Source organism: Pseudopipra pipra, chromosome 7, assembly GCF_036250125.1.
Source record: "Pseudopipra pipra isolate bDixPip1 chromosome 7, bDixPip1.hap1, whole genome shotgun sequence".
In the NCBI taxonomy this organism is placed as follows: domain Eukaryota; kingdom Metazoa; phylum Chordata; class Aves; order Passeriformes; family Pipridae; genus Pseudopipra; species Pseudopipra pipra.
Window position 1 is genome coordinate 3130963 of NC_087555.1, and position 18223 is coordinate 3149185.

At 49.4% G+C, this 18223-nt stretch overlaps 1 protein-coding gene and 1 pseudogene across 9 annotated transcripts in view; both read right to left on the bottom strand.

Annotated features, from left to right (window-relative positions):
• Window positions 1-8975: 8975 nt before the first annotated feature.
• LOC135417532 (uncharacterized) lies at window positions 8976-11926 on the bottom strand (annotated as a pseudogene).
• Window positions 11927-13117: 1191 nt separating this feature from the next.
• HDAC4 (histone deacetylase 4) overlaps window positions 13118-18223 on the bottom strand; it is a 190295-nt gene continuing 185189 nt past the window's right edge. For 8 of the 9 annotated variants that reach the window (XM_064660251.1, XM_064660249.1, XM_064660246.1 and 5 more), the window contains exons 24-26: window positions 16732-16816; window positions 14923-15064; window positions 13315-14359 (exon numbers count right to left, since the gene is read on the bottom strand). In XM_064660251.1, coding sequence (XP_064516321.1) covers window positions 14320-14359; window positions 14923-15064; window positions 16732-16816 — 267 coding nt within the window. In that variant the 3' untranslated portion in view covers window positions 13315-14319. Of the gene's footprint in view, window positions 14360-14922; window positions 15065-16731; window positions 16817-18223 lie in introns of all 9 variants that reach the window. The other variant, XM_064660250.1, reaches the window with a different exon arrangement.

An 18223-nucleotide genomic window follows, 5' to 3' on the forward strand; every position in this document is an offset into this window, starting at 1 on the left:
CACTGACTCATCTTGGAAACTTCCCAACTTCCAGAGGGGGAAAAGAAGGAACAAAAAAAAGAGGAATCTCAGTGCTCCGACAAACACGAAGGTCCCCTGATCTGCGCTGGGGGAAAGGTCAGGGCGCTGGGCAAGGAGCCTGGGATGGGATGTTCCCAAGGAGAATGGATCTTGGATGGCTGTTTCCAAGGCAGAGGAGGATGGGGGGCATGGGGAGAGCTGGAGGTGCCCCTCCAGGGCTGGGATAGTCCCAACATTTCCCTGTGCAGGCAGGACAGCTGCTCCCCCCCACCTGGAGGCAGGAATGCTGCCATCCCAGCAGAGGTGTCCCTGGGAGGCCATCAGGGAGGACATCTGGCAAAGAACCTGCTGCCAGGAGGTGGAACCCAGGAGGGCAGGAGCTGGGGGGTCGCTCCTTGTCCCTCCACCAGCGCCTGGAGCAGCTCCGGTGCCGGGAGCACGGCCTCAACCAGGCACCCCACCAGTCCCAAGGGATCACACAGGGAAAAACCCAGCCCCAGAGCCCCTGGGAAGCCTCAGGTGCCCTGTTCCCACTCCTCTGCTTGGGAAAGATGTCCACCCAGAGATGTTTGCTCAGCAAGGATCCCCGCCAGCTCCAAAGGACCTCTTGGGATGACAGCAGAGAAACCAAGGGGGGTCCTGATGTTTGTTATCCCAGCCCAGCCCCCTTCTCATCCACTCGTTTTTAACTCTGTGAGGGGCTGACAGCACTGGGAACTGCAGCCAAAGCATCAGATTAACATCATCTTTCTTCTCCAGGCTTTGGGCCACGTTTGGATTAGTTCAGCTCACGAATAAAACGGAAAGCCCGGAATCTTACAGGCTCCAGACAAGGGTGGGGGAGAAGGAGATGACAGATTTCATGCCTTGCAGCCAGTTGTAGTCACATTTTTTTCAGCTTGTCTCTATAGGGAGAAAAAAAATAATTACTTTTTTTTTTTAATTTATTTTTGTATTTTTTTGAACGTGGGGAAGCTGCAGGTTGTGACCCACACCTCCACCACCCCGGCCCAGCCTGCAGGGATGTGGCACGTGGGCACACGAGGTCTCTCTGGACCCGAAGAGCCCCATCTTTGTCCCTTCAGATGGCATCCCTGGGGAAAAGAGGCACTGCCAAGTCCTTTCTGTGCTCCTCTCGGCCTCCACAGCCACTAGAGGGGAGTGGAAGGTCACGAGCTGAGGGGATGGTTGTGTCCTCCTGGCCAGCACAGCCAGCATGGGGCTGGGGGGCTCTGCAGCTCCAGGCAGGGGATGGATGTCCCCCACGCTGCAGGGTCACAGCAGCCATGTGGGAAGGTTTTCCCATCAGCCCCAGCACCAGCAGGATGCTGAGGAAACCTTCGGCATGGAGGAGACATGTGGGATGGCAAGACCAGGTCCAGAGAGAACTGTAGAGATGTTGGATGGGGAATGAAGCCTTTTGGGGCTCCTTGTCCTTCCTTGTCCTTCCCTTTCCTTCCTTCCTTCCTTCCTTCCTTTGCTCCAAGTCCAACCTGCCCTTGGACACTTCCAGGGATGGGGCAGCCACATCTTCTCTGGGCAACCTGTGCCCAGGCCTGGATGAGAAATCCAGACTGGACTTACCTTGTTCAGTAATTCCTGAAATTCCCCGAGGGATGCGCGGGAGATAATGGATGTTTGGATCAGTTCACTGGGGTCCACCTTGGCCTCACCATGCTCCCAGGTCTCTGTGGTCTCTCCTCAGAGGTGACGTAAAGCTCATCCCAGCACCCCTTGGAGTGGGATTCACCTGGTAGGATCTTCCCTGCTGTATTCCCACAGGCAGAGTTGGGTATCAGGGCTTCTCCTTGTCCTGTGGACATCACAAAAATGCAGGAGCAAGAGAGCTCGAACAATCCCCATGGAAAAACCTCCTGATGATTGGAGTAAATTTCCATGTGGAGAAAACAGGGAGAAAGGGCTGAACATTTTATATTTTTCAGTCTTCAAGTCCTTGAGGTGCGTTTTATTTTCCCTCTCCAAATAATTTGGTGTGTTTCCATGTGTCCAAGCATTCCTCTTGGAGCACAATCAGCAGGAAATGCTGGACATGGTGGAGATGGATATTATAGACAGGGAATTTAGTGCCAGGCCTAGGACACAAGGAATATTCCTGGGTTTACTGTTGGGAAAAACTACAGTTTACTACCCTGAGTCCCCATCCCATTTCTTTTACTTTTTGAGTAAAAAATTATAAAAATCATGATAAAAATCCAGCTGAATGAAGGAAATAGGATATTTCTGGCTGTGGCCTCAAGGGATGGACAAATTTGCTGCTCACTGTTGATTGATCCATGGATAGAAATTATTCAGTGATAGGAATAAGCCCTTCTGGTTCTGGCTAAAAATCTTGGGACCTCTTTAGGGGTAGTATTTCTATGGTTGAGCTCACCTGGGTGGGAAAAGCAGGATAAACTTTGGAAAGAGTCAGCCCAGGTTGGAAGTGGAGGGTGCAGCTGCCCCAGGGCCTGAGGGGGCATCTCTGGTGCCCAAAAATGGCATCACTGGAGGCTCCAAACGGAGCAGGGGATGAAACTACTTGACTCAAGGTCAGGAAAGAAGGTTTAGATGGGATATTGGGAAGGAATTCTTGGTTGGGAGAGTGGGGAGGGGCTGGGATGGAATTCCCCGAGAAGCTGTGGCTGCCCCATCCCTGGAAGTGTCCAAGGTCAGGTTGGATGGGGCTTGGAGCAACCTGGGCTAGTGGAAGGTGTCCCTGCCCATGGCAGGGGGGTGGAAGGAGATGAGCTTTAAGGTCCCCTCCATCCCCAGCCATCCTGGATTCTGTGATGCCCTCGGGTCACTACAACATTTCATTTATTATCTCCTCCCCCTCCCCAAAAAATGCCCCTGCATATCTTCTCAAGGTGATGGGCTGGGGCTCTGCTCTAATCAGACAGTTCCCCCTTTTATCTCTCCCTGATCTGTCCAAGTGGCTCTGGAGTCCATCATTCCCGTGATATCATCCCTTGGCACAGCCCCTGCCTGTTTGCTTCCTGCCAGGATGGATCCTGTAAACGCTCCCAAGGAATTGCAGCAGGGCCTGGGGGAAAACACTTCTTTTTGCCTCCTCCCCTTCAGAGAAACAGCCCATCCTTCAATCCCTTTTCCTTCATCCCTCATCCCTCATCCTCCATCGCTCATATTTCCCAGCTCGGGGAGGGAGAGGAGGAAACGGAGGCTGAAGGGAAAGCAGGAGGAAGGTTGGGTTTTTCCTGGCGCATTGGAGCGACGAGGATGACCCGGATAACTATGGAAAACAAACAAACCCATGGATGGAGGAGCCAGCCGGGTTCTCTGCCAGTCACTTGATTTTTTGGTGTTTTTTTTTTTTTTTTGGAATCTTTTCTTTTGCTCTGCTCGTTGAAAAGGCTTTTCCTTGATATGTCACAGGTTTTGCAGAGCAACACCCAGCTGGGCCCGACCCAAACCTGGCAGCTTGGGCTGGTTGCTCAAGCAAACGAGGCTTTGGGGATTAAGGAGATGGATCTGTCTGCTCCTTTCCTTTTCCCTGCACTCTGGAGAAATTCCAAGCCCATTCCTTGTTCCCAGACTAATCTCAGCGAGGGCAGTGATCTGGGAAACATTAAATCCCGAAATGTTTCTTGCAAAGGGGCAGGGACACCTTCCACTGGCTCTGGTGGCTCCAAGCCCTGTCCAGCCTGGCCTTGGAGACTTCCAGGAATGGGGTTTTTATGGGAGAGGTGTCAGGCTGGGAGGATGCTCCACCACCTCCCCCACAGCCTGTGCCTTCTGGGGACCCCCATCTCACCTCGTTTTTCATGCCATGGTTTGGGCTGGAAGGCACCTTAAAGCTCATCCTAAAGCCACGGGCAGGGACACCTTCCACCAGCCCAGGTTCCAAGCCCCGATCAACCTTGAGCTCTTCCAGGGGTGGGACACCCACAACTTCTCTGGAGCTGCCAGCGCTCCCAAACTTTCCACGCCACAGGGAAAGGACAAACCCCCCGAACTTCCAAGCACCGTAAAGATTTTATTATAAACAGACCTCCCAGAGCTCTCTGGGAGCTGGGATAATTAACATTCCTTAGGGAAGAAGGTGGGGCAGGGGAGACACCACACCCTCCTGCGGGGCCCACCTTCCCTCCTCACCCCCCTGTTGCCATCTGGCACTTTGACTGGCCCCAGCAACGTGGCTCCCACTGATATAATGTGGAATTGCAGGCTGGAATTGAGGAAATTCCTCATGAATTTCACTTCCCTGCCAGAAAAGTTCAGGGCTGGGTCAGACTTTTATATGTGTTTATCTATAAAATATATATATATATAAATACATATATATTTTTTTTCTTCTTTCCAGGTGATTTCCACCTTTTCCCATCTAAAGGCTCATTCATCCTCATCTTCCCTTCCCACCAGGCTTTTCCTGTTGGCCTGGGTTGGGTTAAAGGAAATAATCCAAGGGCCAAACTCCTTCTTTTGGGACAACAAGCCCTCCGATGTGTTTTTAGGTGACTCTTCTAATAAAAGCTCATGAAGGTCTCTCTCCTCCTGTTTAACCAGAGGTCTGGCAGGAGTCTGGGGGTGTTCCTGCTGCCTGGAGGCTTTGGGATGCTCATTCTGGGCACAGGCTCTCAAGGAAACCCCACTGATGAAGGGTTTCCTGGATCCTTTCCATAGGTCACCCCGGTTTATAACCCAGAATTCCTGTTCTGCATGGAACACAGCCAAAATCTAGGAGAAGGTGGAGCCCGTGTGCCCAGGAGGGCAGGTGTCCAGGGGAGCTCCCACCCAGGGTGCAGGGGGGTCCTGGTGGGCCCCAAGTAGCTCCTGGAAAATCTCAGCTCCAATACTCCTGGATTTCCTCTCCCCTGCTCCGAATTAACCACACAAATTCCTGCAGGAGGGATGCACCCTTTCCCCAGGGGATTTTCCCACTGCAGAGCAGGTTTGCCTGGACACAATTGGGCTTTTGAAGGTGACTTCCAGCAGTTTTCCTCATAGAAAAGCAGCGCTGGCATCACTGCCACGTGTCAGTGGCTTCCCAAGGCACTGTTTTCCCACCACTGGTGTTGGAGGAACCCTTGCTGGTGTTTTCCAGCCCTTCCTGCTGACTCTTCCCTGTGAGGTGAGTTGGAGCTGGGCCTTTGTGCTGGTTCCTGTGCCAGGGGGGTGAATCCCTTTCCTTGCTGGCAGCTGGGAGACAGTCTGGAGGGATTCCCTTACACAGGAGGAGCAGCCACTGCCAGCATCCCTATTCCTCAGGCCATATCTCCATCCTGCTCCTTGAGATATCCCAAACAAGTTCTCCACCACAGAAACCTGGATCATTCCCTTGAGGAGGGGAAGGAAAGGACTTGCTCCACTCAAGGCACTCCAGCTCCTTCAGGAGATGACTCTTTTCTAAGACCACAGAATTCCAGACTGGTTTGGGTTGGAAGGACCTTAAAGCCCATCCCATTCCACCCCCTGCCATGGGCAAGGACACCTTCCATGGTTGCTCCAAGCTCATCCAGCCTGGCTTTGGACACTTCCAGGGATGGGGAAGATGTTCCTGTTGTACACAAGGCCACAGAAGAGCTGCTGGAGCCTTTCCCTCCCCAAATCCCATCCCTGAACCAGCCACACACCTTCCCACCAGGACCTGCCTCCGTGCTGCCTTTTTCTCACAGTTTCAGAGTTTTCAGAGTGTTCCTCCTTTTCCATGTCATTAATCCCCACAGGCTCTGGCTCCAAGCAGGCAGGAAGCCAAATGCTGCCAGACAGCTTCCAAGGGAAATCCAAGTTGTCTGGAAAAGAAGAAAATCCAATTAAAAGCTGGGAAAGCACATGAACCACACTCGGGTCCTCCCCAACCACCCAGCAGGGCAAGTGTGAGGCTGCTCAGCCAGCTGAGGGATTTGGGTGTCTTTTCCCATTCCACTTGACTTTTCCAGTATCCAGCAAAAAAAAAAAAAAGGTGTCTGTTTGACCAAAAAGTTTTAATTGTTCCCAAAAGGACAAAAAAAAAAAAAAATCCAAAATAAAACTGGGAGGTGATTTTGAAGTTTCTCAAGGAAGGTGTTGCTTTTGGAGCTGCCACTGAGCACTGTCAGCCCAGGGAGAGTATTCCCAGCATTTCTGCTGTGACTTTTCATTTCCTCTGTTTGAGCTGCTCCGCTGGGAATCTCCAACTCCCCAGAGTTCCAAAGCTGAGGCAAAACCTCCTTCAGACAGGGCAAGGGAGAAGAAGAAACCAGTCCTATGGTAGGACAAGGGGGAAGAGCAAAAACTCACTTGGACATGCCCAGAGGTCCCTCACTGTCTTCAACACCAGGTTGCCCACATGGTCCATCTCTGCTCAGGAGGATCTGAGGACCACAGAATGGTTTGGTGGAAAGGGAGTGTCAAGATCATCCTATCCCACCCCTTGCCACTGGCAGGGACACCTTCCACTAGCCCATTGTTGCTCCAATATGGCCTTGGACACTTCCAGGGATGGGGCAGCCACAGCTTCTCTGGGCAACCTGTGCCAGGGCCTCATCCCATCACAGAGAAGAAGGATGAGGCTCAAAAGAGCAGGAATAACACCCAAGTCCACCTCTCCTGCCTTCAGTTGCCCAGGGGAGGTTTAGGTTGGATATCAGGAAAAATTTCCTCATGGAAAGGGTTGTCCAGCCCTGGCACAGCTGCCCAGGGCAGGGGTGGAGTCCCCATTCCTAGAGGGACTGAAAAGCCGTGTGGATGTGGTACCTGGGGCCGTGGGTCAGTGGTGGCCTTGGCAGGGCTGGGGGATGGTTGGACTCGATGATCTTAGAGGGCTTAGAAAGTCAGGAGCTGCCAAGTTCCATGTTTGTGTTAATTCCCTCCCTCCAGAAGCAAATGCCAGCAGGGCTTAACTCAGGGAGATGTTTGGAGCTGCCCCAGGAATAAATTGCTGAACGGCCCAGCAGCACCGGCGTGTTGAGCCGGGATCCTTGGGAACAAGGGCTCCCACAGCCCACGGAGCGATCCATCTCTCCCAGAGCAAATCCGAGGAGCCCTAATGAAATCTGCAGATACTTCACTGCTCTGCTTGGATTCCTCTTCCTTCCCTCCCCCTCCAAGCCCCTGAAAAACAGAGCTGGGGAGCAGCCCGTGGTACTTAAATCCTAAGTCCTGCCTTTCTCCAAGGGAACCGAAAGGAATTGTTTTGGAATAACAGTGCAAATCGAATTTCCCGTGGCAGATAAGGGGGAGAGAGGTCAAATATGAAAAGGCTTTAGATGAAAGAAGAATTAGCCTGGAACTCTCCCGGAATAACTCAATTCCAGGCGCATTTTCAGCACCCCCAGAATCTGAGAGGTTCCATAATGAAGCCCAACAGACAAACCTGGCCAAGGCAATTTGTTATCCCGCTGCACACGGAGCTGTGTCACCGACCACATGCTAAGAATCCTCCTAAAATGCCCCTAAAACAGGGGAGAAGTCTATCAACGTGTTTGGGGCCACCATCAATCAGCCCTGAGGAAACCAGGCAGCCCCAGGTTCCAGCCAGAGCTGTGGGAAGCCACTCTGTGGTTTGGATTTGCAGATATTCCTCCTCCTCCACCTTCTCCTCCTCCTCCCCCCTCTCCTCCCAGGCTCCACATCCCTTGGAGGTGGGGTTGGAGACCCGGCTGGCCCAGCCTGCAGACATTCCCATGGGCTCAAAAGAGCCAGGAGAGGTTGCAGCCCCTCTTCTCTTGGCTGGAGCAGCATTCCCCAGCCTTGGCAGGGTTGGTGAAGGGCTTGGGAGGCTCCCAGCGGAGTTTTCCACCATCTCCGCTTCAACTTGCCTCTCTTTCTCAGACAAAGTTCTCCCCATCTTTCCCAAAGACATATTTTACCCCTTTTGGTCCCAACCTTCCTCCTCTGGGAGCGCAGCAGAAAATTTGGGAGCAGACCCAAGGCAGCCAACGCATCCCAACCGGAGAGTTGGGCATGGGAAGGGGACTCATCCTGGAGGAGAGGGATGTCTGCTGGAGAGGGGACACCCCACGGCCCTGGGGGTACAGCACCATGTGCAACAGCACCAAGGATCTCTGGGATTTGGGGCGGGACAGAGCCAGACACACAATGCCAGCTTGTCCCTCCGTGGGTTTTCCCTGTTTTCCCTCACTGGTTGGTGGCTTTTGGGGGAAATTCAGCCATTCTTGCTGGAAACTCAATTTTAGTAGGATTTTTCGTTTTTGCAGGCACTGCCAACACACATCTCAGAGCCACAAGGGAACTGGGAAGCTCCAGGAACTTCTCCACAGACATCCCAACATCCACATGGGGATATTTTCTCCAAAACCCTCACTTTGGCCCCAAGACTCCCCTTCCACGACAGCAAGGAACCCCTTCGTTCACAATGGATGAAAGATCCCATCCCACCAAAGGCTGGGCTTGGCTTGGGGGGGCCAAGGACCCTCAGCAGCTCCAGGACCCCCCTCCTGGATAAACAGGCTCCAGGAATTCCTGTCTCTCACCATGGAGTGAACCCGGCCTGGAAGGCGGTAGCTGAGCTCACCCTGGCTCCATTATCCACGGGGATTGGGGAGGATTTCAGGAATTGCTCCATGCAGTGGGGAAGGAGGGATTTTTTCATCAGTTTTTTTCCCTTCATGTAATCGAAGAGTGAAATTCTGAAAGCTTTGCTCAAGGACTCTGGGGTTTAATCATCTTTAAAGCTCAGGAATTGCTCCCCATTCCCTTCCTGATTTAATGGGAAGCAGGTTTCTTGTCCCTGCAGGCATCTGAAGCTGGTGACCAGTGGGTAATTGTGCCTTGACAGAGCACAAATGCACCGTGTCTGCATCCTCACCCTTCTAAACACAGCAAAACCCCCTTTTTTTTAAATTTAATTGCATTGAGTTTGAAGAATTCGGTGCCCCTGCCCATGGCAGAGGAGCTGAAACAAGATCATCTTTAAGGTCCCTTCCAACCCAAACCATTGTATGATCCCAAACCTTCCCCCTGTAGGACAGGGGAATGAATTCACTAAAAAACCAGATGAAAAAGGCCCATTATAAATGAGATAAAGGACACCTGTCTGAGACCTGACCCATCCCATCCCACCAAAAGCACCGGATGAAAAGAAGATCAGCAAGAGAAATCAGGGTGGTACTATAATTAACTTTTTTCTTTTTATTTACACCACAAGAATAACAAGTTGTCATAATGTGGTACAAAATACTGGACTCCTAATAAAGTTGAAATCGAAGTCGGTACTGTCAGAGAAAGACACCATTGGCCAGTAAAAAAAAAAACCAAACAAAAACAAAACCGAAACAAAACCAAACCAGAAAAATAAAAATAAAGAGAAAAGAGAAAAATAAAATAAACCAACCAAAAAAAAAAACCAAAAAAACAAACCAAAAACCAAAACAAACCAAAACAAGAAAAAGAAAAGAACGATAAAAATATTCCAACTCCACCAAGTTAAAAGATGAGCACAAAGAATCACTGAAAGGAGGGTCCATACAATAAAGAGTGAAATTTGTCTAAATTACAGCGTAAACCGGTAGCTGCTACCAATGGTGACATCATACTGAGCATGTATAGGTATAAAGTAGAATATAATATAGTTACAACTTTTTGATACTACATATCTGTAATAAGCTCTCGGGTGAATAATGTTTCAACCCCTTCCCCCCCTCCCCACCCCCACTTTTTATATATATATTATATATATAAGTTTGTCATCCTCATAAATTGGAAAATAGCGCCTCCACTATGGAGCACAGAAAAGTGTTAATTTATTTTCTTTCAATAGGATACTTTTTTTTCCTCTTTTTTTTTTCTTTTTTTTTTGTGTGTGTGTGTGGTTTTTTTTTTTTAATTTTTTCATCAATATCAAAGACAAAGCGAAGCCGAGCTGAGAACGAGCCCGACCTCACGACAATGAAGAAACACGTTTTGCCTTTCGCTGTAAAGTCTCGTTTTTTTTTTAAACCACAGTGTTGCACAGTACAAGACTGCTTAAAGTGAAACCGAGCACTAATACATCCTGGAAAAGTAATTCCTTACAAAAGTTCGGCTGTGCTGGAGAGTTAACTCTTTCAAGTCCTCCTCAGCCACGCAGCTCTCCTCGGGATTGGCGGCTCCGACGCGAGGGTCGCGTCCGTCGCATCCAACCTCCCCACCCCGGCGAGAAACCAAAGCGAAACACCAACCCAAACGAAAGGAAATGAGAAGAATAACGAGAGTAACCAGGACACAGGCAGTTTACTTGGTGTGTTCGGCGTAGTCCCCCCTAAAAACACTGGTTCCGCATAAATACAATAAACTCTATTATTGGTAAGTCACAAGTGCTAGAGAAATGTCTTAGTTTTTTTTTTTCTTCTCTTCTTAAAATGAGAAATGTGTAAGTAGTCCTTTGTCTGCTTTCTTTGTAGTTACTCTTTTGAACAACAAAAAGCACAATTTCTTATTCAGTTCAGTGAGACAAACAAAAATTCCCACTCTCCTTCCTTTCTTGTGTGTGTGTGTGTGTGTGACAACAACATCCCAACCTTTAGTCTCCGCAAATGCCACGAGAGGAAAAAAGAAAATCTCAAACCAAAATGAAACGAAACAAAAACCAACCCAAAAAAATTAAAAAAAAACAAAAACAAAAAATCAAAAACCCAACCCCAAACCACCATTTTTTTTGTTTTGTTTTGTTTTTTTGTTATTGTTTTCAAAGCTGCCAAGTGTGGCGTGCAAAATCTGTATACAATATAAAGACATGCCAACCTTACAGACCATGCAACCTCAAGGTGTAGGAAACTTAAAAAAATATATTCATATATATTTATATATATATTTATATATATCAATGCCCGTCAAAAGAACGTGGGCCCAAAAAAGTTTACAAAAGGAAGAATGGAATGAAGACGTGACCGTGACTAATAAAAAAAGGAATGTTTTGTATCGAAAGTAAGAAGAAAAAAAAACCCAAAACAACAACGCCCCCCCGCCAAAAAAAAAACCCCCTGATGGTTGTGTACTGCAAACTGGGCCTCACTTCACTGTCAAGAGGATTTAAAGATGCTCCTTTTCTTCCCAAGCAGGTACAAAGATGCCCTGGGCAGCACCACGGTGGGATGCGGGAGCATCCCGGGCTCCTGCCCTATGGCAAAGTCATCGGAAATGAAGAAGCAAATGGCTCAAAAAGGTGAAAAAATCCCAGGGAGCCTCAAAACGGGGGCTCCTTCCCCTCTCTCCGCGCCTGCACCAGCCCCAGAGAGCATCCTCGGGGAAGAGCATCCCCAGGGGAGCGGGTGACGCTCAAACAAATCCACGTCACCCGGAGTTCGGAGGAGACGAGCTCTGACGTCTCGGGAAAAAAGTCTTTCCATCCCTGGCAAAAAGCTGAGTGAAATGGTGGAAAGGAAGGAAGGTGGGATCCCGACGAGCTCCTCCAGTTTTCCCAAAGGAACTGGCTCAGCACGGTCAGCCGGTGGCTCCTGGGAAGGCCCAAAAGGAAGGAAAAAGCTTTGCCACGACCGAGAGGAGAAATGGGAAAAAAACCTTCCAGGGAAGAGCTGGCAAGAGAAAGGAGGGTGTGAACACGGTCACCGCCCACAGAGGGAGGACAATTCCAAGGATAATTCCAAGTCAGTCACCAAACTCGGCAGCGGGATTGATTTTAGGTCACAGCAGCAAAGTGGGCGGGCGGAAAAAATCCCGGCCCACCCCATCCCCAGGTCCCTCGTGTTTTCACACGGGACTCTCTTTAGGATACACTGAGGATGGTCCTTAAAATTCCGAATTTTCGGACGTACTTGGGTTTGCACAACTCAATTACTGTAGTGTTTTCAACTGCATCAGAAATGGAGGAATAAACCAAAAGCCTCTTGCCTTTGCTCACACGTGGGGTTGCACCTCCAATGCCTCCCGTGACTCCTGAACGGAATGGAAACGGCTGCTTGGAGAACTGGAAAAAGAGGAAGTTACTGGAAGCGGCCCCGTCAGTCATCACAGGAACAGGATAAAATAACAGGGATGGTAAAATGACAGGGATTGAGGAGAAGCTGCGTGTGGGGGTTGGGAGCAGGGATGTGCTGTCCTACACTGCTCTGAGGCGGCGCCGGCGCCTCCAAGATGCTCCTCTAGGATGCTCAACTCCTCAAGGAAGGGCTGGCTGCCTCTCCCATCCGGCATTCCCGGGGGAAAAAACACCTCCAGCCCTACCAGTGAGAGGAAGAAGAGGAGAGAAAAAGAGAGAGGTGGGAGGTCTGAGGGCATCCGTCGGTCTGGCGGAGAGAAAACGCCAGGAATGAGTGTCCAACGAGCTGTCCCAAGGCTCCCGTGATCCTTGGAGGACAAAGACATCGCCCATTGGATACTACTATGTCAAAGGTAAGGAAATTCCTTATTTTCTCTACACAGCTACTAGAAGAGAACTGAGGAAATATACAGTGATACAAAAGAGCTCACCACGCCCCCTATTCCTTGAAAAAACGCACCCAATCCCGAAAAAATCAACTCTGTCCGTGTGCCACGGTTCCTCACGCCTGCAGGAAGCTGCTGACTGTCCAAAAGAGTCGAGGAAAAGGAGAGAAAACCAGAAAGGAAAAGGTAAAACCCCAAAGGAAAATCCATGTCCAAGCAAGAAAAGCGGGAAGGGAGGGAGGTTTAGATGCTATTGCTGTCGGGGAAGGAAACCTGCCAAAGGGGAAAGAAAGGTCGGAGTCACACAAACAAGGCTTCCAGAGGGGGGCGGGAAAAGATCCATATAAAAATTAACAGCAAATTCATCGTCTTCGCTATAAAAAACTCTTTGTTTTCTTGTCTTTGTTAGAAAAGGATCACAACTAAAAACCTTAAATTAAAATACAAATGTTTAGGGTAGTTGCCCAGTGGCTCAAGTGTTGGCTTTCTGAAAAACTTCCCAACCTGTCACCTGAAAAGTCCTCATGTTTCAACCTGGATCCTTTTCCAAAAGCACCTTGGACGTTCCAATTCCCAAATCTCTCCCTAGGGAGCTTCCAATGGCTACTGTTAGAGTATGCATTTATTACATATATTTCTTTTTTTCTTTTTTCCTAGAAATGCATCATAAATATTTTTCTCAATAATTCATAGGAATCCGGTTTCTAAGCTTGGAATACATTTGGACTATACATTATACACATATATATTTATACCTAACAATTTAAGCAATATCTCATGCTAGTTGCTTTTAATAAAAAGCATTCCAGTCTTAAAACCTGCAGTTGTGTCTAATACATGCTTCGACAACCAAATCGATAAGTTCAATTGCCAGATAATGTAGAAGAGAGAGAAAACATTGGAAAATTTGTTGTTAAAAATGGTTGAATTTCAAAGACCCAACAGTATTTGCCACTTTTTTTGGCAACTACCTTATTTTTTTCTTTTTTTTTTCCTTTTTTTTTTTTTTTTTTTTTGAAACAGCAATGAAAGAAAACAAAACAAATCCAAACTTGTCGAGAGTTTTTGGAGACGCTCCGTTCAGCTGATGCCTGCTTCCCACCATCATGCCAGCACAAGCCAAAAAGTCTTCCTTCCTGATGGCAGTTCTTGGCTTTCCCAACCAGAGGAAAAATATTCAGGAACTGCTGTGTTCTTTGTGGTTTTTGTTTGTTTGTTTTTATTTTTTTTTTTTACTTAAGGCATTGTTCCTCAAACTTCAGAAAATCCAGCTGCACCAAATCCATCAATTAGAAAAAAAGGCACAAACTCATCTTCAGATGGCTTTGGAGACCATAAAGCCGACTCCATCTGGGCTCACGTTTCCCCCTTTCTCCTTCCCTTTCCTTTAGATGTCAGATGAGTCCCTCATTCCCTGTCCCTCCCCGTTAAAAATACACCATCTCCCAGAGTTCCCGTTCCGACAGGAGCTGTCGCTGACTCCCAGGCAGGCAAGAGCCATTCCAAAATATCCAAGAAATGAAACTACACGATGGGCTGAGTGGTTCAAGCGGAGATTGCTCAGTTGTGGGTCATCAGCTTGTAAGCACCAGTTTTATGTTAAGGTTTGTTTTATTTTCATGTGTGTTTGTTGTTGAAGCTTTGATTTCTTTATATTTTTTTGTGTGTGTTTTTTGGCAACTCTGCCAAAGACTTCCCGGGCGTCGTTCCTCGTTCCGCTCCCAGTGAGGACCAGAGGAAGAGCACCCAACGTTGTCAGTCCTTTGCTGCTCTTCACCAGCATTTTTCGGCAAATAGAGACTCAAAGATACGCAGAGATTCCGGTTTTGTTGTCGGTTGCTTTGCTTTACACCTGGCTGTCCTTCCCGTGTTCTGGAATTAACCGCGACAGGACGCAGGAGTAACAAGAGAAAGCTTCTTGGCAGAGCTTCGAGACGAAGACGAACAGACAGGAGAACTCCAGCTCGAAGGTTAATGCTACAGGGGAGGTTCCTCTTCCATGGGCTCGTCCTCAGGTCTGAGGGGATTCACGGCCAGGCAGGATGGGGAAGGGAGGGGAGAGAGAAAAGAGGGTTGAGCACGGCAGAGCTGGACAAAGTGGTGCCAAGTTTCACCCGTGACATTCCCATGACCTTCCTACCTGCCGGGCTGGGATCAGCTGGCTCACCTGGCATCAAAACTCGCCCCTGAGAAGGGTGTTTGGACAATCTGTTCTCACCCCTGGAGCTCTGGTAGCCTTGGTGCTGCGCCCACTGCCCCGGGGAGCCTGTTCAGTGCCCCACCACCCTCTGGGAAGAACCTTTTTCTAAACTCACCCTGACACAACTCCAGGCCATTCCTTGGGGTCCTGTCAATGGTCAGCCCCTGTGCAACATTCCCATTTCCTGCAGCAAGATCAATTCCCCCTCGTGGCCCAAACCCACGCCAGGCTCTGGCAGGAGCAGCAGGGCCAGGCACGGGGAGCACACACCGAGCCCACAACCCAGGAGGGGTTTAGGAATCCATGGAGGACAGGGAATGCAGAAGGAGAGGATGAGCCCAGAAGGGGTGGGATGGGAGGTGGGAAGGGAAGCAGCTCACCTCTTCTCTGCTGGCTTCACGCCCACGGACAGCGAGGCCATGGCCGTCACCGTCTCTGCCTCCTCGTTCTCACACTTCTGAGCCTCCACAAGGGAATAGCCCACCGTGGAGGCAGAACGCTGCAGGGAGTGCCAGTACTTGCCTGGGGGACAAGGGACAACAGGGACATCAGGGCTCCTGCCCCATCACAGCTCCTGCTTTCCCGGACCCACCAGCCCTCTCAGATCCACCCCGGGAACGCTCATCACACCCATGTGACCTTGAGCCCTGCCTGCTCTCCCTTCATGGTGCTCAAATAATAACCTTCCCGCTTTTCCCTTCCCTTCCCTTTCCTGAAATTCCCTTTCCTGAAATTTCCTTTCCTTTCCTTTCCTGAAATTTATTTCCTTTCCTGAAATTTCCTGAAATTTCCTTTCCTTTCTCACATCAAAAGCCTCAGAAACCTCCAGACCTAAGGACAAACACTGGAGAGGGAAGGATTCAGTCCAGACCTAGACTGGACACCTGTATTCAGTTCCTAACTCCCACATGCTTTTTCTGGGCAAATTCCCTAAAACTAAAGAAGTCCAAGTTGGATTTAGAACCGTGAAGGTTGGAAAAGACCTCCAAGATCATCAAGTCCAAGCTTCAACCTTAGATGGATTTTTTTTTATGCAGGCAGTTTGCCACCCTTTTTTATTGGAAACACCAGAGGGAAGGGAATAAAGGACATTCTCCTGGCCCCCAGGAATTTCCTGGTACCCAAATAGCCACAGCAAAACCTGAAAGCAAGAACCCAGACAGTGAGGGTGGAACAAGGGGAGGAAGGGTCTTGTTTTCAAGCATCTCCATTTCTCCTGTACTGGGCAGCAGATCTGAGGGTCTTACTCCAAACCCCTTTTAATTTGCTGTGCTCATTTTAAAGAGAAAAATCAATGTATCACTGGCTGGCTCAAGGTGCTGCTGAGGTGTCCCAGAGGTCCTTAAAAGCTTCTGGAAATGGAATTCAAATTCTAAAGCCACCTGGCATTTTTAGGGGGAAAAAAACCCCATAGTGTGGTGTCTTTTAAGCTTTTCACCCTATAAAAGGGAGACAATCCTCCTCCAGTTTTAAACCACAAATGTTGGATGTGGGAAGATATCAGGACATAGCAGTGGGATTCCCATATCACTCAGGCTCTTCCACTCCATCCCCCAAAGAATTTCCCCAGAAAAGCTCCACTGCAGTGATTTTAACCTTCCTGGATGAATAAACCTGAAATACCAGCAAATTTCACTCACAGAATCCCAGAATATCCTGAGCTGGAAGGAACCCACAAAGGCCATCAAGTGGCCCTGCACAGGACACCCCAGCAATCCCACCCTGTGCCTGAGAGCCTGTTTCACTTCCATGCCTGTCTATCCTTAATTAGGATGTCGCAACACCCAACAAGACTTGTGTTGTTCAGAGATAATTGCTTTTGAAGGAATAAGAGTAAGCTCTGATTGCAGCACAGTCTGTGCTTTACAGAGATCTTAGAGGTTTTAATCTCATTTAGTGTTGGATTAAGGGTTGGACTCGATGATCCTAAAGATCTTTCCAACCTAAACCGTGCCCTGATTCCCTAATTCCCCCCTGAGGGCCAAAGCACTGCCCTGAGTGACCTGCTCCCTGTGCATCGTGCTGGCCCAGTCAGACCAGTTGGAGGCGGCACAAACCCAGTTCACGGTGCAGTGACCGCCAGGAAACCAGGACACGGGAACACGGAGCTGCCAGAATGTGGAGAAGGGAAACAGGTGTCCCCCCAGGGCAACCCAAAAGGGACCCAGCTGGGTCAGTGGGGTACTCACTGTGGATCTCGATGACCTTCTCCATGGAATGCACTGCATTGGCGTTGGCTCTCTGCTGGAAAACCTTCTCTGGAAGAGGGTCAAGCTGGAAGGAGAAACACCACAGAAATGTTATCATTGAATCATGGAATCACACACTGGTTTGGCTCGTGAGGGACCTGAAAGCCCATCCAGTGCCACCCCTTGCCATGGGCAGGGACACCTTCCACTAGCCCAGGGTGCTCCAAGCCCCGCCCAGCCTGGCCTTGGACACTTCCAGGGATCCAGGGGCAGCCACAGCTTCTCTGGGCAACCTGTGCCAGGGCCTCCCCACCCTCACAGACAAGAATTCCTTCCAATATCCCATCTAACCCTGCCCTCTGGCAGCTGGAAGCCATTCCCCCTTGTCCTGGCACTGCACGTGATACAAAATGCCCTTTCCATTCTTGACAGCACTTCCTCCTGTTTTCCAGGAGATATTTTCCTCCTGCCTGACGGAGAGCTCTGCCCATATCCATCCCAGCCCTGGCAGCTTTCACTCAGCATAGACAAAGGGAAATCAGATCCAAACTGCAAAGCACATCCTCCTGAGTGGTGTTTTCCAGGAGGTGGGTGTTGCAGAGCACCAAGTCAGGGCTCTTCTGGTGCCAGAAAACATCAGCAAGGACAAGAAGACTTGGACATCCTCCTGTGTCAAGACCATGAGGTCACAACCCTGGCAAAGTCTGTTCTGCAGCAGAAACATCCCAGAGAAAGGCCCTGACAGCACTGCTGGAGGGTCGTTTTGGAGTTTCTTTGATTTCCTTTAGGAAAACCTAAGAAGAGGGGAACACCTTCACCCTCCCCAGTTCTCCACTCAGAGCATGAATTCCTAACAAACCTCCAAGGCTGAGTATCCAAAATCAGAGATGTCCACTGTCTGAAAATAGCAGTCAAGGCCCAACCAAGGATATTCTCCAGCAAAGAACAGCCATGGTTTAATAGTTAAAAAACCAGAAATCCATGGCAAAGTTTAACTGCTCAAAGCCAAGAGAAGCTCCAGCCAAGACTGCTCGTATGAGCACATGGCAGCCATTCCATAGGTACTTCAGGAGAACCAGGAATTGCTGCATTCCAGATTTAGTAATTATGGATTGCACTTTTTATTAATTCTCTGCTCTAAAAATAGTTCTGGTCCAAACTGGTTTCTGTCTGACATTAAGGGAAGGCAAAGGCAGTTCCTGGAGGAGTCGTTTAAGTAAGAGCTTTCAGACACAGATCCCAAGCACGTTCCTGCTTCCAGAGCACTCTCCTCCTCCTGGAATAACCCTCACACACAACAGCCTCAGCCACTGCTCTCCTGGGAAAGGGAGGAAACACCTCTGGGCATCGAGAGCCTGATCCTGCACAAACCTCCACTACTTCCACATGAAAAACAAGGACAAAGCAATTACAGCAGGGACAGGCAGCACGGTGAGAGCTGCAGGACCACGTCCCCCTGCACGTACTTCCCATCTCACTGCATACCAGTGGC